At 39.2% G+C, this 20,372-nt stretch overlaps 1 protein-coding gene across 2 annotated transcripts in view; it reads left to right on the top strand.

Annotated features, from left to right (window-relative positions):
- The first annotated feature begins 970 nt into the window (after window positions 1-970).
- The window catches only part of dnah2 (dynein, axonemal, heavy chain 2), a 73,817-nt gene continuing 54,415 nt past the window's right edge, over window positions 971-20,372 (top strand). The window contains exons 1-30 of one of the 2 annotated variants that reach the window (XM_087837692.1): window positions 971-1,170; window positions 1,391-1,457; window positions 1,577-1,741; window positions 2,063-2,297; window positions 3,055-3,165; window positions 3,593-3,831; window positions 4,055-4,246; window positions 5,235-5,392; window positions 7,441-7,528; window positions 8,007-8,212; window positions 8,607-8,736; window positions 9,232-9,414; window positions 9,535-9,743; window positions 10,311-10,457; window positions 10,858-11,014; window positions 11,212-11,321; window positions 11,434-11,563; window positions 12,362-12,550; window positions 12,664-12,808; window positions 12,903-13,095; window positions 13,191-13,391; window positions 15,227-15,383; window positions 15,810-15,984; window positions 16,664-16,827; window positions 16,920-17,081; window positions 17,219-17,322; window positions 17,763-17,919; window positions 19,081-19,163; window positions 19,720-19,900; window positions 20,214-20,352. In XM_087837692.1, the coding sequence (XP_087693818.1) occupies window positions 1,425-1,457; window positions 1,577-1,741; window positions 2,063-2,297; window positions 3,055-3,165; window positions 3,593-3,831; window positions 4,055-4,246; window positions 5,235-5,392; window positions 7,441-7,528; window positions 8,007-8,212; window positions 8,607-8,736; window positions 9,232-9,414; window positions 9,535-9,743; window positions 10,311-10,457; window positions 10,858-11,014; window positions 11,212-11,321; window positions 11,434-11,563; window positions 12,362-12,550; window positions 12,664-12,808; window positions 12,903-13,095; window positions 13,191-13,391; window positions 15,227-15,383; window positions 15,810-15,984; window positions 16,664-16,827; window positions 16,920-17,081; window positions 17,219-17,322; window positions 17,763-17,919; window positions 19,081-19,163; window positions 19,720-19,900; window positions 20,214-20,352 (4,543 nt within the window). In that variant the 5' untranslated portion in view covers window positions 971-1,170; window positions 1,391-1,424. Of the gene's footprint in view, window positions 1,217-1,390; window positions 1,458-1,576; window positions 1,742-2,062; window positions 2,298-3,054; window positions 3,166-3,592; window positions 3,832-4,054; window positions 4,247-5,234; window positions 5,393-7,440; window positions 7,529-8,006; window positions 8,213-8,606; window positions 8,737-9,231; window positions 9,415-9,534; window positions 9,744-10,310; window positions 10,458-10,857; window positions 11,015-11,211; window positions 11,322-11,433; window positions 11,564-12,361; window positions 12,551-12,663; window positions 12,809-12,902; window positions 13,096-13,190; window positions 13,392-15,226; window positions 15,384-15,809; window positions 15,985-16,663; window positions 16,828-16,919; window positions 17,082-17,218; window positions 17,323-17,762; window positions 17,920-19,080; window positions 19,164-19,719; window positions 19,901-20,213; window positions 20,353-20,372 lie in introns of both variants that reach the window. The other variant, XM_087837693.1, reaches the window with a different exon arrangement.

The raw sequence follows: 20,372 nt of genomic DNA, 5'->3' as shown, positions 1-20,372 counted from the left end.
CAAGGTTGTATTCAGATTTAAGGATTGTCGCCCTAAAAGACCAAACCTTGAGGTTTAAAAGCCTCATATCAGACAAAGCTTATTGTGACTGTGCACATACAGTCCATTGTTCAGTGGTGAAAGGTGTATGGGGCACATTCGACAGTATGTAGAATTTAAATGAAGTCAGGCTTATTCCAATCTTTTATCGCTACAACATCAGTACACCTTTACCCATGTAAATTTTGTCACTTTTTTACTCTCTTATATTACACTACATAAGTTTTTAGTATGCGCAGATCACTTGGACTTTGTTCCTAAAAACAGAAATATTCTGTTAATCCATGAAAAAGGTTTGTTTATTCATTCACTGGCTCATTCATTTATACTGGTTCATACCGGTTTGTCAATAATTTATGCATTCCAGAAATTTAATAGAATACCTAAGGCAAAACAATAAATAAATAAATCTCATCTTCGGTCATTGAGTAGTTTATCTTTTACTTACTCCATTTCTTCTTAAGGAGAAATTACAGTCAAAGTCCAGTATGTACATCTTCCTTCTCTGAACTTTTATTTTACAAAATCATGTTGTGGGTCGGATTTGACGCCATATTTGCCACCAACGAGGTAGAAAAACACATATTAGTAATTAAACGAATCAAGGTTTTATTTTATTTAGGCACAGAATTAATATGATTACCAACACCTGTGTGCACGTTTACTATATATAAACAATAAAGCTCTTGAATCTTGAATATATGAAAGCGCCCATGTGCACTGGCAATACGCTTCTGATCATACAGAATGTAGAAAAAATTACAAGTTTTACAATTACAAAATAAAACTTCCAACAACCCCAGAAAAACGCATTTGTAGTTTTATATACTGTGGGAGGAAAAAACAAAAACAGTATCGCTCACGTGTCTGCCGCGCTCAGCCCCAGTCCTCGTGGGTTCCCCTGGCAACCAAAGGTTTCCAAGGTGACGAGCACACACAGCTACATAGTTCACTGTAAAGGGACAGAAAGGACCGGATAGACGAACATTTGTGTAATTACCGATTTAAGTTCGGTCACAATGACCTCACGGAAACGTTTGGGGTTTTTTACTGGTTTACAGCTGTCATGTCGGAGGGTTTAAATAGAAAGGTGAAGTAAATATTTTTGCTGCCGAAGACTTCTCTCCAAAGGTAACGACGTCGCTAAAACTTTACCAACTGCCTAAACTAGTATGTGGTAAGCTAGTCTGGAACACTCATGCTACAGTAACGTAATCATAATGGTTTACTAAACTATATACATGTGTTGTGTGTGTGTGTGTGTGTGTCTGTGTGTGTGTTAAACTTGATGCTTCAATTCACTGCTGCACTGTAGCCTGTGTCGTATATTCGTGTCCTTGATCTTTCACAGCCATAGAGAAAGAGCTTGATGGAAAAAAGAAGAAATGGAAGAGGAATACTCTAAGGCTATTCGTCAGGTGACTGATTTAGAAATTAAACTTTTTCTTCCACCTTAACGAGTTGTGGCAATTATTAATCAACTTTTCCTCCCCACTCCTCTACACATACTCATCCTTTCATCTCACTATCATCTAAGTTGTTCATCGACTGTGTGGCTATTTCTGGTGTAACCGAACAATCATGGACAGAGGAGAATGAGAAAACTGTGGATCAGTTCATTGAAGACGCCTCTATCACAACCATGGTAGTCTACCTGGACACCAAGGTTGGACTTCGGGTGGAGTACTCGATGCCCTTACTGGTACAACACTCTTTCCTCTCAGCATTGTGGTTGGTGATTTATTTCAGTTGATTTTACTGGTCTTGTAATGTTTGAGGGAAAAATATAAAAGTGCCTTTTTTTGTTTTACTGCAGGGTCTTTTCAGTCATTTTTTATAACTGTACTATAACTACTAAAAGCAATGGTAAAAGGAAATACTGGCTAAAACTCTGTGAGCTGGTCGACTTTATCTGAAGGGTTGGAGTGCTTCTTCTTCCTAATGATTTGTTTGTTAATTCAGTTCCCCCCTTTGCCTTCTTTTTCTCTCTTTCACCACTGCATCTGAATATTTATCTTCATAGGGAGAGGTGGTAGGGCAGTTGTCCTATTTTGTCCGTGTGCCAGAAGCCATAATCACACTAGAAACGTTTGATACAGCCATACAGTTTGGCACGGTGCGGGGCAACCCCATCCAGAAGCTGCTTCAAGACATGACCTGTTTGCACGCCCCCCCAGTTGCCATTAGCGCCTACAAGGAGCAGAGCATCAAGGACAGCTATACCAAACACATGCACTTATATCTCGCCTGCCTTACAGGTGAGTAAATTATTTTTTTTTTTTAAAGAAACAGGCTTTTCACTCTTTCAACACTTAGTCTCACATTATACGGTTTATTTGACTTCTTTCAAGTTATTTAGCTTTGCTTTTTGCACTATGATTTGTCATTGAGACTCTTTAGGGCTCATTAAAGAAGAGTCTACACAGGCAGTTTTGTTAACTTCCTTTGAAGTATTTTTCCTCATCTTACTTAACAGAAGTAGTTCTGCTTCTACAAATATGTCCCCTCCACCTCCACTTGTTTATGCTTCCAATCTGCAAATCCTTAATATAGGCAGTGAAAATCACACATATCTTTTACTTCCGACTTTTTGCTGCTTTCCAGTTTGACTTTAGGCTTACATAGTATAATGTACGTTTGTACCAGTGCCTTGTACTCTTGATGATAAATACGGAAGGCAAGCTTAGCTTTTCTTGGATATGTCTCCCAATATTCCTGCAAAATCATTCAAGCTCAACCCCACTGGCTGGTGAGCATTGTTAAACAGAAGTGATTCAATCAAGCTCCTCTGTGACTGTGAATTGTCTATTTATAGTATGCGTACAGTATTTCTTTAAATGGAGGGAAAGGTATTTTATGGGCCTCTGAGTGCAGATTGTGCTGTGTAACAGGACTATAGGTAGGAAGGATGAAAAGAATGGAACTTGTCAGATGACTTCAGTTGATGTCATGAGTAGTTGATGGTCACATATGAGCATTACACACGTGGTGTAATTTTCTTTTCTTTTTGAACAGATGATGTACATAAGAAGTTTGGGAACACTGTTCTCTACATCCCAATGGAAGGCCTGCAGTGCAGTGCTGTGGAGGCCAGCAAGGACAGGAAGCTGATACAGAGAATGGAAAGTAAGCTAGCGGAGCTATTTGTATGCATCTGCATGCAGCTGACAAGGGTTGCTTTTGGTTTCCATGTGTGAAGGGTATGGGTTAAAAAGGTCACACTTACAAATGTCTGTTCTCTGACTTTATACTGAAGACAACATTGAAACTGCACCATGAGCTTTCTGTCTCAGGCTCTCCAGTGATTTTATTTCATTCAAGGTCCAACTTATAAAATTTGCACCTGTTCATGTTTTTGGCTGCTTCTTTCTATTTCCATCATCTATGTGCAGAACTCTGTTGCATTCTCATATCCATGACATTTCTGTAGTCATGCTTAGTAGTTATAGCATAACACCACTAGTTTATGTCTACTTATTATGTGTCTTTTCTATATTGTTTGTTCCTACCTTAATTTCCTGTGTCCTCCATTCACATGTTCTGCATGTTTTAGTTGTAATGATCCACTGGACTGATCAAATCAAGGAGCTACTAAATGCGCAAGACATTGTGAACATGAGAGACAGCTGTGGTCCACTGCGGGAGATATCCTTCTGGGAGACTCGCTCTACCCAGCTGTTGAACATCAGCCAGCAGCTACAGAAGCCAGGGGTCAAGCACATCCAGAACATCCTCCAGGTTGCAAAGTCTCTGTATGTACAGCGCTTCTGTCAGCTGGCCCATGAAATACAGGTAAATCTGCGCAAAGTCAGCTTATAATAAAGATTGAATCAAAATAATGTCAACATTTTATTTACAAAACAAATACCATCATAAGCGCAAAGTGTTGTGCTTCATATGTTGCAGTCTAGCTGGAAGGCCTCGATATGTGAACGTGAAAGCTTTGGTGAATGTGACTGAAATAATAGTAGTAATCATTTATTTCACCTTGACTTTGTGTGTGTGTTCTGCCCAGGATTGTTCTCTTCAGGCCCAGTCAAATCTGACCTTCTTGTCCATATTGAAGGAGCCTTGCGAAGAGCTTGAGCAGCTCAAACCAAGCCAAATGGCTTCCAAGTTTAAACACATTGTCAGTCTCATTCGAATCATCTGGATCAACTCCCCCCACTACAATACCATTGAGAGGATCGTCAACCTCTTCCGCCAGGTACCTGAAATGTTAAACTGTCGCTAGATTTCAACATTAGACTTAAACCAGTTTCCTTTTCATGATACAGTTCATTTTATGGATTTTATTTTGACAGGTCAGTGCTCATTAATCAACAACTGTCAGTACTTAACACTTTAGGCTCATTTTTATCTATTATCCCTGGCTTGTACTGTGTAATATCCTAAATATCAAAATGAAAAACAGTGTTTATATAAAAGCTCTGGTACTTTCATTGTAGATTTGGTGGATTGTATCTAACTTGTCATACACTATATATCAAATGTGGAATGCTCATACTGGTTGTTTTTTATCATAGCTACAATAGAAGCTTTATAAACTATATCAGCTTTATTTAAATAAACCTAAAACTGAAGTCCATCCGTGGGCCAAGAGAATCACTTGAAAGGCAGCTGACTGTGTTATACATTGTTCTGTTATTTGCTTATCACATATTTTCATTTTGTGATAACATGTTTTTCTAGGAGCACCTTTTTAAGCTGTATTATCTTCTGTTGTTGTGCCTTCTTTTTCTCACATACTGGTGCTCATCATCATCACCATCATCATCATCATCAGAGAGACCATGAGCTCCCGTTTTGAATATTTAGACATCAGAGTTCTGATATCTAGCAAGTCAATGGACCAAATAAAATATCTGATCATTTTCATTGCGCGACTTATTTTTACATTTAAAATGACAGCTCCACAAGCAGAGGGATAAATTATAATAATTGAAAAATTATTATGTTTTGGGTTAGCATGCTTGCATTACTTTTTTTTTTTTTTTGCTCAGATTCACTCTGTCTGGTTAATATAATTCATATAATTTGTAAATCTTGAAGGCTGCAGGGTAATGACCTGTGACTGGGGTAATTTAACAAGTAGCAGACGGGCGAGGCTTTCTTTGTTTTCCTTATAATAAGTTAATAAGAGCAAGAAAAAGCTCAGCTGCCAAATACTTAAAATATATGTCCCTGTGTTGCAGATGACTAATGAGATCATCCGTCTGTGCTCTCAAAGGATCTGTCTGGACAGGATTTTTGAAGGCTACGTGTTATCTAGCAAACAAATCCTCAGCGACTGCATGCAGTGTTGCCTGATCTGGAAGGAAGTTTACCTCCGTGCCTCAAAAATTCATCACAAGTAGGAGAAATTTTACATGCATAGAAATATAAAACAGAGTTTTCTTGATTGTTTTAAATTCCTAAATATGTTGTATATAGATAGTCTGAACTTGAACCTAAATTCATATTTAGGTTCGTATTTACTTAAATAAGTTCAGCCATGTTGGTTACAGTGATCATCACCCCTGATCTTCTCGTATTTTGTTCTCAACCTTGAAATAAAAGCTGAATTCCAAAAGGCTGGAACAACATTTTGTAGCTAATTAGGTTAACTGATAACAGTCAGTCAGTAAAGTGATTATCTTAGAGAGGCAGTTTGGTGCTCAGAGGTTCACCAAAGAACAAAAAAAAACTATCAAATCTGAAACAGTTTCAGAATAATGTTTCTCCAGGTCAAACTGCAAAGACTTGGAATATCTTGCCAACTACATAATATAATCAAAAGATTCAGAGGATGTGGGGAAAAAAATCTGTGCACAAAGGACAAGGCTAAAAATCAATATTAAGCCTGTGTCTTTGGGCACTCGGGGATCTGCATTAAAGAAAACAAACAAACAAAAAAACAGCAACATGCATGCTTCTGTCTTGAAAATCACTATATGGACTCACAGTTAACCGTGCTATCCACAAACAGATTAAAGCTCTACCGTGCAAAGAAGAAGCCACATGTGAACATGATGCAGAAATGCCATCTTCTCTGGGCCAAAGCTCATTTAAGATGGACTGAGGCAAAGTGGAAAACTGTTCTGTGGTCAGACGAATCCACATTTAAAATTCTTTTTGGAAAGGCACCACATCCCCTGCACTAAAGAGGAGAGAGGGACCATCTGGTTATCAGTGCTCAGTTCAAAAGCTTGATGGTGCGTGGTGCCTATGGAATTGGTAGCTTGCACATCTGTAAAGGCACCATCAGTGCTGAAAGGAATACACAAGTTTTAGAGCAGCATGCATGCTCCCATCCAGATGATGTCTTTTTCAAGGAAGGCCTCGTATATTTCAGTAAGACAAACCACATCCTGCATCTATAACATCGTGGCTTCGCAGTGGAAGTTTAGACCTTTCACCAACCAAAACGTTTGGCGCATCATGAAAGAAAAATATGACAAAGGAGAACAAAGAAGATGTAGAGCAGCTAGAATCCTCTATTGGACATGAATGTTCAGCAGCTGTTCTCCTCAGTTCACCGATGTTTACAGACTGTTGTTAAATGAAGAGGGGAGCTACACAGTGGCAAACATGACCCCGTCCCAACTTTTTAGACACGTGTTGCTATCAAATTCAAAATGAATATTTTTCTTTAAATGAAACACATTCTCAGTTTAAACATCTGATATTATGTTCTATTGTGAATAAAATGTAGATTTTTGAGATCTACAAGTCCTTGAATACTGTTTTATTGACATTTTACACAGTTTCCAGACTTTTTCCAAATTGGGTTCATAGAAAGCAAACAAATTTTAGACACTCTGAAGACTTTAGAGGGATTGGAACTCAAACAGAAGTCAGAGATGCCCTTTCATATACACAGCTGTATAATGGTATATACCAGCAGTCCCCATCGCCTGGGCTACGGACTGTACCGGTCTGTGAGTCGTTTGGTACCGAGCCGCGAGAGTTGAGGCTCAGGTGTGAAGTTTATGGTTTTCAGTTTTTTAGTGCAATTTTTTAAATGTTTTTATCATTTACTCAGATTCCCTGGTTATTTTCCTGTGTGTTGTGAATAAATCATCTTTTTTTTGGTACCAGTACTGGTTTTATTTTGTTGTATTTATCCACGACACCTTAAAGGTCGGTCCGTGGTGCAAAAAATGTTGGGGACCGCTGATATATACAGTGTCCTTTTTCTTTTTAAAGATTTCACAATTGATAAACTTCACTCGTCCTATTTATAACCTCTAAAGATATATTATAAAATGAAAAACCATTTCATTTAGTGTTGCCCACCAACCTCCAGTCATCCAAGCCCATTTTCTGCCTTTTTTTCTGTTTCTCTTTGCTCTCTTTGCTCTCTTTGCTCCGTTGTTCTAGCCTTTTCCTTTATTGTTTATCCTTTTTCATTCACATCAGGTATTCCCGAAAAGGCTGGGTCCTGGACAAAAAAACGTTTATCGTGGTGATTGAATCGTATGTTCAGAGGCTCAGAGACCTAATTGAGGTAAATATTTTCTCTCGGTAGCACAGAACAAGTAACACTGCATACTGAATCACAATTATCAGGTTAACCATCATGAGCAAAGGAACAATACTAAAAAGACATATTTCAAAAAAACAAAGGAAAAAATGGCACCCACCTTGTGCTGTCCTACTCGTTCAGTAGCTCTTCTGTAGACAGAACTCTTCTATAAAAGCAGCTTGAGCTCCTGTAAAATGGAGACTAATCACAAAACACCCAGAACAAAAACTGAAAAGAAATTTTGTTTCTATTTAAATACAATTTCTTAAACAGTATACAAAGTATAGTGACAGTTTGCTCATTTGTGTGAGTAAGGTGGCCTTTATTGCTGACAACTTTATAGATAGTCTTATGAGTCAGCAGGTGATCACCTCCAATATCATTTCAGAAAATCTCTTGTGTGGGATAGATATATATGTTGTTTGATATGAGTTTATTAGCTTCTCTTGTCTGCTCTCAGATATGTGACTGCCAGCATCAGTTTGCCCGTTGGGAGGATGGTCAGCAGAGGGCTCTGCCATGCTTAGGTGGTTGCAAGGGACCAGGGTTTACTGGCACCCTGCTGAAGAATGAAAGCGACTTCCATCGTAGCCTGGAAAAACTACGCTCTGTTGACAAGGGCATACTTGATGTCAAGGATACCACATGGTGCAATGAATTCAACAGGTTAAGCGTTGTTTCTTTTAAAATAATCAAATGAATATGGAATATAATAGTTTGAAAGGGTTTTTTCATGTTTATAAAATATAATTGTTGTTTGTGGGGAGCCACGGGCAGTTAAATAAAGGGAGCACCAGAACCTATGCAACCCAAATGAGTGGTTTGGCAGAAGGTGCTTATACTGGTGAACAAATATAAAAGCTGTTTTTCTGATCTTACCTCTGGATGCTTATTATGTTAATACATCCCTACACGATTTTAACTTCTCCTCTACAGTAATGCGTCTCTGCGGATATTAGTGTTAGTATGCGTGTCTACACTTCTGTTAGCGTGCTTTTACTAAATTCATTAAGTATTTTGGCATGTAGACATGTTTTGGTGTGTGTATGCATGTGTACAGGTTTTCTGCGTTTGTAAAAGATCTGGAGATGAAGATTCAGGGCCTGATTGGTTCAGTGTTTACGACAGGGAACACAGTTGAGGAAGGAATTCGGCTGCTGGATGTCTTTACGCCTTTGTTTGCTCGCAAGGTACTCTTTCACAAAGACATTCACAGAAACAGTTACACAAGTTTTACCATTGGCTAAATTTGTATTAAACAATCTTAAATGAACACATTTTCATTTGTTTTTAATTAAATGTTACAGGTTAATATCTGGTCCTGTGTTGCTAATTCTAATAAATCAACCCAGTGTCATGGCAAAACCCTGCTGTGACTGCAACTTCTGCACGTGTCCAAAGACACGATGGAATAGCGTATTACACGCTTTGCCATGATAACGGGGTGAATAAATTGCTGTGCTTAAGTTTGTGTGTTTGTTAGAGTAAAAGCAGTTGCACACATGGGTGAATAGTTTGCTTTTGTTGTACTAGAGACCTTCAGATTTGTTCCGATTACAGGTTTCATTCAGTGCAATGATCGATCAAATGCTATTATTCTGTTTTCGTTACAGCTAAACTTTTCTCTTTGCCCTATTTTTTTCTGTTACCATCATAACATGTATCTTTGAATTCCTCCATCACAGTCCATTAAGCGCACTGTAGAAGAGAAGCTTCAGGAAACCTGCAATATCTTTTACAAAGAGCTTAAAATCGGAAACAAAGAGCTGAACCAGACCTCAATGTTTTACCCTGATCATATGCCCCGGAAAGCAGGCCAGGTCTACTGGGTGACGTCCCAAAGACATCAGTTAGAAAGATTCATGGAGGTGAGGTGTTTGGACAATAAGAAAGACCTTTGATTTTTAGTACACAATTATTGCTTTGTGCAATCACTAACCAACCTTACTTCCATCTCCTCTACTCTGTTTGCTCTCCTTTGCCTCCAGGTTCTTCAGAAGGCCCACTTAATACTGGATTCTCAGACCTGCAAGGAGTTACTTACCACCTGTGGTCAAACTATGCAAATTTTTGATGAGATTGTGAGGAAGAACTTCAGTGAATGGACTCAGAAGTTGGATGTGCAGTATCTCAAACGCCTGGAGCAGCCACTCATGGTGCGCTGCAAGGACAAGAAGCTGGACATCAACTTTGACAAGTGGGTCAAACAACACGAGCACACATGACTTAAACACAAGAGGTACAAAGCTTACATGCTAAACTAATAGTAATAAACTAGTAATAAACCTAGATGCACTATAACTGATGGTAAATACACTTTACTGTTAGGTGAATACACAAATGTGCTCTTACACAATAGATTCATGCAAAGACCAAACATTTGGGCATAAATACAAACACACAAATGTGTACATGAACCTTTTTTATATAAATGTGTGCAAACAGATTCATGACTGTCAAGTTAAACTGTATGAGTTATGAATATTATATCATGTGCAGCCTATTGGGCACCCCCCAAACAAGTATTTACAACAGCTTTGGTAGCCAGCTAAAAGTAGGCCCTGGTGGAATTTCAGGGATGCTTTTGCTCAGCGTTGTGTTGCAGAAGTTATACTTGAAATGTTTCCAACAAGATAGCTGTTTACTGGAGGCAGTGTATTTAATGTTTTAGCTTAAAACGGTCATTAAAGTGTATAATTTCCCAGGGGTCTTTACATTTTAATGTACTTACTCTGTATCGTTATTTTGTATCTTTTTTGTCTAGCGACCTGTTGAATCTGTTCTCTGAGATCCAGTGCTGGGATCGACTAAAGTTTGAGATCCCCCAGAGTGTATCTGACATTTACCAGGACAGAGATGACCTCAGAGGCCTGAGGCAGCAAGTACTGCTGCTGGTCCGCGAGTATAACAGGTCTGACTTGGAACACTCGCTTGCAGCATTACACAGCATCACCATTCATCTGGAGAGCTTGACCAGTTTTTGTGTTGTGAACACGTCTTGTGAATTAACAGCCTTGCAATTGTGAGCACTATAAGAAGATTATTAATCAGTGAGCTAATGAAAATCACTTAAATTAAAGGTCCCGTGTCCTTCCACTTTTATACAAAATGAAAAGCGTGACACCAATACTGATCAACACTTGTAAGACTTTAAAATGGATTCATAATTTCGCACATTTACACACCTACGAGCACAGAGAAAGATGTACATGCTGTATTTGATAATCTTGCCTGTTCAGATATTATTCAGTCAGTAAAAAAACATATTTACCTAATGCCCTTCTGATCTGTGGGTCCCGTCTGTGTGGCAGGATCACAGAAATGCTCTCTCCTGAGGAGTTGGGTCTTTTTTGGGAGAAAATACGTTTCATTGATAAGAAGATCCAGCCGGGTCTGACCAAACTCCTGTGGTTGTCTAAAGGAGCTTCTAACATCTTCATCCGTGACTGTCTCCTGCATATTGACAAGGTTGTAAGATTGCAGTTCACCACTTACAGATATTTTTCGTTTGAGCCTCAGACTGGTGACAACAGTAACTAAACTAGCAACAATCCCATTTTCCTTAACTGTAGCGTATTTTTTTGAACCTGTAATAAACCTCTGTGGATGAGTCTTACTTAGCAGCTTCACTTGTCTTCTTCCCTCTACTGTCCTCTTATTTTCAGCTCCATGTGATAATTGATAATTACAAAGTGTCCAGTCAGTCCATCTTCAAACACTGTCATCGGATTAGTGAAGCACTTCTGGTTAAACTGGATGGAAAAACTGTGTACAGGTAAGAACTGATTTAACAACTCATTTTCATTACATTACAAGTCTGTCTAATAAATACATAAAATAAATTCAATGTAAAGTATTATTTATTTAATTCAATTATTTTCATTTAGGAATCTGGAGTTTGAGGATGACCAGAAGGCTCACCAGCAGGACATTCTCCAAATACTTTGCTCAGCACACCAGGATATTGTCAATATCATGACCCGGATCTATGACATCTTGGCAGATGATGGACCTGAGGTATGTCCTCTGTTCATCTGCCATTTAACTATTTGGGGCTTTCAAATAGAAATGTTGACTCATTTATACCAAAGTGCTCTGGTATTTTGGTGAAACGCTTTGAAAGACACTATGTGTCACTATGTGTGAGGTTATGGTTAGGGCTGGAATGGAGGGCTGGAGCCTCTGTTCGAAGTGTGTGTCAGCGCCGCGAGCAGAATTCTTTTAAATGGAACACAGAGCATCTCATAAGGACGTATCTTTCGTGTGTGTATGTTACGCATTAGGAATGAGAAAGCTCTGAATCAGCAGTGGTTTTTGCCTTGGAACTATCCCATGGATGCCATTTTTGCCCAGTTACTTTCTTATTATTGAATCATGAACACTGACTCTTAACTAAGACCAGGTGAAGCCTGCAGTTCTTTAGATGTCGCTCTGAGTTCTTTTGTGATCTCTTGAGTGTGTGATGTCCTCTTGGGATCATTTTGGTCACTGGCCACTTCTTGGAAGTTTCACCACTGTTTTGCATGCGGCCGGCAATCCCTTTGTTAAATAGATCTGGAAAGCTTTTTTCTCCTAATAAATGAAATTGTCCTTTAAAAACTGCATTGTGTCCTTACTCTGGTCATTTTTGTCAGAAAAAAAAATCATAAACAAGTCTAATACAGTATAAAAGAAGTATAAACAAAAAGACACTTATTCCAAACCTTATTCATACGCCCTTAGTGTCTTTAAATATATAATAATAATAATAATAATTAATAATATTAGTTTCTATTGCAGTATTTTGTATGTTAAAATTGTGAAATGTTTTTTAAGGTCCAGGAGCACTGGGGGAACTACATAGAGAGGGTGGATCATATGATAGAAGAAGCTTTCAACAGTAACATCAAAAACTCCTTGAAGAAGCTATCCAAAGCGATCAACGGTGACAGCAAGACTACGCCCAGCCCCCTGTTTAAAGTCCTCGTTACCCTCCACAGAGCAGCTCCACAAATGGCTCCAAAGGTACTAGATACTTGTTTTAATCCGGTTCAGTCATTGATTTGTTGACACTGTGAAGGGACATGTCCATATATGTTAACAGTTTAAAACATGAGTATGTGGGTCTCTTTTAACAGGTAGAGTTTTCCCCAACTCTCAGAAAGCTTGCTCAGGTTGTGAATGTTATGCCTCAGCTCATCAGTCTCATCTCAGAATTTAAACGACTCCAAGAACGTCTCTCCAACCAAGAGTCCCAGAAGGATCCCATACACATCATTATAGGTCAGAACATTTTTTTTAAAACATAAAAATACCATATAAACATATATGTCACCATGTCTGTAATTCTGTCCTCTGATGCTGTTTGATCCACAAGGGCAAGATGAGGGGATAAAAAAGATTCAGGCTGCAATTGCCTCAGGGATGACAGCCAATGCCAGCCAATTGCAATCTCATTTAAAAAACTGGGACAAATACAGGGACATCTGGGAGATGAATAAGGATTCCATTATACAACGCTACCAGAGACTTAACCTACCGCTGTCTTCTTTTGATGCAGATATACAAAGGTACTGTGAAATATAATCTAAATATTTAACGGCGTTCTCTTGAGTCGTCCACAAAGTTTTTTTTCTGCAATATTTTGTGACGTCTTGACTTCCAGGTACTCAGAGAAGGCCAGCAGTGTTCAACAAGAAGAGACGGTGCTTAACATCCAGTTTGTCATGCTGGACTGTTCACCGCTCAAGTCTTCCTTGGTGCAGCACTGTAATGAGTGGCAAACCAAGTTCACTCAGCTTCTCAGTGACATGGCCAGCATGCGCCTAAAAGAACTTCATGCCTCCCTGGATGACAGTGCCAGCAGGTGGGAAATCAGTGAAATAACCTTATCGTACAGGGGGGTTTATGTCGCTGACTCTGGGACCTAGTAGATGCTTTCTTGTGAATATAATTAATCAAGTCAAAGGAGCTTGCAAAGAAAAGCGTCTGGACTTCTTTAAGTTACTTGAAGACGTTTCACCTCTCATCCGAGAGGCTTCTTCAGTTCTAAGGTCAAATGGTGGGGAGTCCCAGATATAACCCTGGTGGGAGTGTCCCCCCACAGAGGGACAAAAGGACCCCCTGATGATCCTCTAATCGCCTGAGCCAAGGTGTGGAACTGGGTTTGAGGACTCACTTCCTAGAAATTCTGAATGTTTTAAGGTCAATATTTAATGTTGTTTGAAGTGAAGAAGTTTTATAAAAGTTTACCAAAATTATCATTCTACTGTAGAAAAAGACATCAGTTATATAAGTGTTATCAAAGAGGAGTTTGTGTGAGCTGTGCGCTATCCAGTACATGCTTTGATCATGAATTACGAATTGAATGTCAGCGCTTGTTTGCCTGAAGCCCATAACAGCAACATCTACAGGTCAGCCCACACAGTGCAGACTGCTTTGCCCACACACACTTGCAATCTTGTGCACTTTTAGCAGAAAAATGTAATTGTATGCTACACCGGCATTTGATACAATCTTTTCCAAACTTAGCTTCGGAGCAGTTGGCAGCGCTAAGTGTATTTAATTAAGCAGAGACCTTGTGAAAGAATTGAAAATAATTTATTGAAGCACAGAGGTTGGGAGGTAACATGCAATTACAATCACATAACAAGCAGTTATTTTAGATGTGTGGATGCTGGATAAAATATAAATAGAGCAAAATACAATGATTTTATTCACATTAAAACACAGAAAACAAGTTAATGTTTAAACTGAAAAAATATTCGCTTGTTTATAATTTAATGGCAGTAACACATCTGGGACACAGACTGTGTTGCATCCCATCTTCTGTGAATAACAATCCATTTACAGCTATAAACTAAGTAGACCAGCTGCTGGACTAAGTAGACGAATGCTGTCCAATAGTATTGTAGCTGTTCAACAGTTGGTCTTCTTTGTGTTTTTCGTTTGATGATGCATCAAATGTTTTCAATTGGTGAAAGGTCTGGACTGCAGACAGGCCACTTCTGAACCCAGACTCTTCTACTGTGAAGACATGCAGTTGTATTAGATGCAGTATACTGCTTAACATTGCTTTGCTGAAATAACCACTAGATGCATTTTTTTTTTGCCCATGTTCGTTTCTGAGAAACTGTCTCTCTAAGGTGCTCATTTTACACCCAGTAATGTCAGTGACCTGCTGCCAATGAATCTAATTAGTTGCAAGATGTTCCTTTTGTTGCCTTATCCCATCTCAGTTCAAACATTTTATATGTTTTATCTGTTTTTAATGTATTAATGAGTATACAGTGTGGGTTTATGATATCGCAACTTTCACAACTTTCATGCTAGTGGGGTTACAGTTATGCAAAACATCACATATGTCATTAATTTATTCTTAATAGGCTACCAAACTGTAGCCTAACGAGACTTTTAGTGGGTCTTATAGTCTGTTGTATTTAGGTTTTCAGGAGTGACATGACACTTCATCTGTCTCTTCTGTCCTCTGAACACTTGCAGTCTTAGTGGGCACTTAATTGACTGTTGACTTTTTACAAATCCTGCAAGTGTGACTATATCGTGCATATTAGGGCATGTTTTAGGGTACAGATGAAGGAACGATCCAGTTAACATTGCCGAAATGAATGTTAATGAATGAATATATTAAAAAGCAAATCTGACTTTGTGTTGTATTTGTTTGTATGTACTATGTGTGCTTAGGCTGAAAAAATCTCCCCAGACACTGACGGAGCTCAGTGAGAGCCAAAAGCTCTTGGAGACTCTCCAGAGCAATTTGGCCAAGACCGAAGCTCAGATTCCTGTCATCCATGAACAGTTTGCTATCCTCGGCAAATATGAAGTCCCAGTGGAACAGGATGTAGGTGCCTTGTTCATCCCTAAACAAACTGAAAAAGCACATGTTTTTGTGTATGTATTATATACAACCACATTGGATTTTCACATCGTCTTTGTATTGCTGTCTATCCAGTTATCTCTCTCAGTTAGTGCAAGAGTACTGCTGGTGTTGCTTATGAGCGACACGTCTTTCATATTATTTTGATATTGACAGTAACTGTGCAGTTACACAGAGGGTGAAGTTTATCATTCATTGGCCTGAGATAGTATCAAAATATAGTTTACCAATCAAAACATATCTTTTCTAATCAAGGCCAAATTTATTATGTATACCTTGAAGGTTTCTGAGTGTCTGCACACATATACACACTGTTGGAACTTGTCATGAAGAAATGCAATCCCTCTAATCATGATTCAGTTCTGCTGATTGTGTTCGGTTTCTCTGCAGGTGCAGGAAATGCGTGATGGGCTGAATGAGGAATGGGTGTGGTTCCAGCAGGTGTTGATCGACAGTGACGTCATGCTACAGAAACAAAAGGAAAAGTTTAAGAACAGCCTCCTCCTCTCGTACGAGGAGTTGAAGAAGAAGGTTGAGGCCACTGTGGAGGAGTTCAGTGCCAAAGGTCACAGTCTCTCTCTATCTCTCTCCCTCATTTGCTCTTTTACACATTCAAATACTTTATTTTTAAGTTTCTCATGTTTTTTTGATTGCGCACCTTTCACTTGCTTTGTTTCTTTTTTTCTCATTAACGATCTAAATGAAGCCTCTTTTGGAACAATACCCAGTTTCTAATCTTTTCTTGACCCTGTATCTCTGCTTTGTTACTCATAATACTTCATCTTTATAATGCCCCTCACCTTTTCCACCTCTTCTGCCTTTTCCTGCTGCTTTTATGTCCAATATTATCTTTTTTTCCTATTTAGAAGGTTTTACTTTTGTTTCATTACTTCTAATCAAGTCTTTGTATGTTCAGTGGTTGGTGAAAAGACTAATAGACCAATATTAAATCCTTTGTAAGCACTCTAAAAAATCTATAAAGCAATAAAAGAAATGTTTCCACAGTTAGATAATATAAACAGAAATATTACATTAGACATACTACTGAGGACAACTTGGTAGAAACAGTATGACTTAATCTTTGCTCTTATTTTTTCAAGGCTTAGGTCAGTCTTAGTGTGTTCGGACAATGTTTGTTTCTTCATTTTTTCCCAGTGCTAAACAGATGATGATAATGTTTAAACACATAAGTGTCTGTGTTTATGAGTGCATACCTCACTACGTTTTTACATTTGCATATCCAGGTCCATTTAACAGTGCACTGAGCACTGACCTGGCCTTAAAACAAATAGCAGAGCATCGTAGCCAACTGGAGACTCTGAAACAGGAAGAAAGCACCATGCTCGATGGGCTGAGATTCTTCAAAATAGAACAAGCCCCCTCCAAAAGCATACGGACTCTGGAGAAGGTGTGGATCAGCACTAGGCTCAGAATCTTAACATAGCATTGGTGCAACACAGTAACATTTGATGACAATAAATTGTGCTATGTGGTTTGTAGGACTTGGACCAACTGCAGCAGGTCTGGGATATCACAGAGGAATGGAACGCCAACTGGAATATCTGGAAGGCTGGCCAGTTTGGTACACTGCAGACAGAGAGCATGGAGACTGCCGCACAGGACATGTTTAAAAAACTTCATAAACTCCAGAGAGATCTGAAGGTCAGTTCTTCACTGAAGACAGTCTAGTGACTGCTAAATTTGCAAAATCTGTTGCCAAAATCACAAAATGCAGTACTTAACAATACTTGACATTTTCATCACACAGCTGTGAGGATGTGATCTCTGTCTGATTGCAGGATAAACAGTGGGATATTGTAGATTTCTCCAAGAACAAGATTGACCAGTTTAGGCAGGTCATCCCGCTCATTGCTGATCTGAGGAACCCAGCCATAAGAGACAGGTACTGACTGAAAACAAGCTCTCTGTTGTCATTTCAGTGTATGTTGGATGTGTTAAAATGCATGAAGCATCTGTGTGCCTAATGGGGTTGATTTACAACTACAAATGAGCCTCATTAAAAGATGTGAGCAGTTTATTGCTTGTAGCTGTTGTTGCTAGTGTCTCAAATCAAGAACTGCCACAAAGTGTTAGCTGACACTCCCTCTCTTTTACACTTTGTTTCTTTCTCTTCTTACAAACAGAAGATTTTCCTAGCTTTGTTTTTTAGATACAACAGACATAAGTTACATTACTGCATCACTATTACCACACTGTTTACACACTAAAAATTCACGAGTGCTTTTGAAATAAAGACCTGTGTGTTCTTGCAATTAGCCTTGCATATTTCTTCATCTGAGAAAAGTGGGACAAGAATAACTTCACTTAAAATGCGTCTTTCAGGCACTGGAAGCAGATCTCTGAGGAGCTGCAGTATTCTTTTGACCCAACCAGTGTTGAATTCACCCTGGAAAAGATCATATCTCTCGGCTTCAACATGTATACTGGCAAAATCTGCGAGATCTCTGGAGCCGCCACCAAGGAACTCTCCATAGAACAGGTGTTTTTTTTTATAAATATAGACAGGTGCTCAGTGGGAACTTTTGTAGCGCTGTGAGTGAAAGCGAGCCTGAAGGGAGCAATTGTTTGATGTGGTTTAGTCAGTATTATCCTGTCAGAATCTGAAATTTTAATTCTCCATTAGGTTTCAGAAAGTGTTTCCTTCCAGGGGTTTTAAGAAGGAAATGTACTTTTTGTATTACTGATAAAATCTTTTCCCTTAATAGACATACAACACCAGAAAATTCAGAGTAAAATGAAGAAAAACTTAAGTCCAAAAAGTATCTGCCATCCATTTTCTAGGTTATGGAGCCAGCACTCTAAGCCAAGAACTCCCTCTCGTCAGCCTCCTCCTTTGGCTCATTCGGGTGGGAGATTATATCTCCAGGCCTTCCGAAGTCAGCCTAGAGATTTAATCGCTCTAGCGAATGCAATGCCCAAACCACCTCAGTCGGTTATAGTAGCAGTAACAGAGTCGCAGCTATAATCTGAGTCCTTCCCAAATAGAAGAACTACTCACTTTATTGACAAGGGAGATCTCAGCCACCCTCTGGAGGAAGCTCATTTCTGCTGCTTGTATTTCCAACCTCATTCTTTAATCCCTACCCAGAGCTCGTGGCTATGGGTGAGGGTAGGAACATAGATCGAACACACTCTTTCACACTCTTCACTACAACAGACTGCTACAGCATCCGCATTACAGCAAAAACAGCACCAATCTATCACTTTCCCCTCTCCACTCTCCGATCACTTATTCATATTACCTTGAGATACTCCTCCACTCAGGGCAGCACCTTGTCCCTGACCTGGCCTGGGCACTCCACTGTATCCCAGCTGAAACCAGCTCGCACTCGGAGGTGCTAATTCTTATTCCCGCCACCTCAGACCCAGTGATAGGAAAAAGAATCTCTTGTAAGAGGTCACAAAAGAGCGATTGGAAAATAAATTTTGTCATTATGCAAATTTAAAAGTTCTCCATCCCCAGTGAATTCATACACTAAATCTCAAAGCTAAGATGAATTGTGTTCTGTTATTAATCAGGTCATATGACTGTCTCATCAATCAAGTTGGGTCAATATGAAAAGAGTGGAAATATTTCCTCATTATTTTGCTAGGTCAGTGTGGTTTTTCTCTTAACAGTACTTTTTATGTGACATTGAAGGGTCTGAAGGGTATCACCAAGACGTGGCGCGAAATGACCCTGGACATAGCACCTTACAAAGACGAAGGCCACTATCGACTGAGGTGAGAAAGTGAGCCTTGAAGGCGCGGTTTAGAGAAGAAAAGAAAAAGAAGTTTTCCATCAAACCTCAGTATTCATCACACCTTTATGTATTTGCATCACCGACAGTTCAGTACAGCTCAGCACTGTCATGAGGTTAGGTTTTCATACTCTACACGCCTGTGTTACGTCTCTATATACTATAGAGCGTATATCCAATGGATCTGAGAGTAACGTGATTGTTTATGAAGTTAGAATGAGCAGATGTGTCAGTGGGAATGTTTAAGCCATCCGCTGCATACAAACTGAGTCAGACCTCAGATCCAGTTTAATCAGCAGGCCTGAGCCATTGCCGCTGATTTTACAGTGCCGCTGATCCACACTGAACATGATGAAAGCAGGCAGAGGGGAAGATACACAGTGACACTGTAATTCAGCAGACTCTGTGCACGGTTAATGCAGAACAGGGCACCACAGCTGTGCAACAGTTTCACTGAAACATTGTTGCTGCGTGTAAACTAACGGAGTCAATTTTAAGCAGTCGTCAGTGGTCATGTTTACCCTCCTCTTGTCTCCCAGGAGCACAGAAGAGGTTTTCCAGGCACTGGAGGACAACCAAGTTATTTTGTCCACAATGAAGGCATCTCGGTTTGTCAAAGCCTTTGAACAGGAGGTGGACCGCTGGGAGCGTCAGCTCTCCCACGTGCTGGAAGTCACTGAGATGATCCTTAATGTGCAACGGCACTGGATTTATTTGGAGGTACAAGCAACCCAGGCAGAGTACTTCTAAAAATATATTTGGTTATTTTATTGTATTTGAATACTAGTTATTTGATTTATACATGTATTATTTTTATGAATTATTTTGTTTCTTGTATTGATAACAATTTAGTTGCATGTTGTCATTCCTTTTCAGTCTTTATCCATCGCTGTCTTGTTTTGTTTTCTCATTTCAGTTTTCTTGCTGCTCCCTTTGAGCATTTCATTTTCTTTTCTTTTTCAGGATAGAATTGAGCTTTGTCTGTTCCTTAGTGTCTGTAACTATATATTTAAATGCTCTTTTATTCCCCCAGAACATTTTCCAAGGAAAGGACATCCGGGAGCAGTTGCCTCATGAGTGCAAAGAATTTGAAGACATAAGTTCGAGTTGGAAAACCATTATGGGTTGTCTCCACAAGGATAAAAATGCCTTGCAGGGAACACACAAGCCTGGTATGACATGTTACTTTAAA

This window comes from Neolamprologus brichardi, chromosome 3, assembly GCF_056152115.1.
Source record: "Neolamprologus brichardi isolate AB-2024 chromosome 3, ASM5615211v1, whole genome shotgun sequence".
Lineage (NCBI taxonomy): Eukaryota > Metazoa > Chordata > Actinopteri > Cichliformes > Cichlidae > Neolamprologus > Neolamprologus brichardi.
This window is presented reverse-complemented; position numbering and strand designations above follow the sequence as displayed.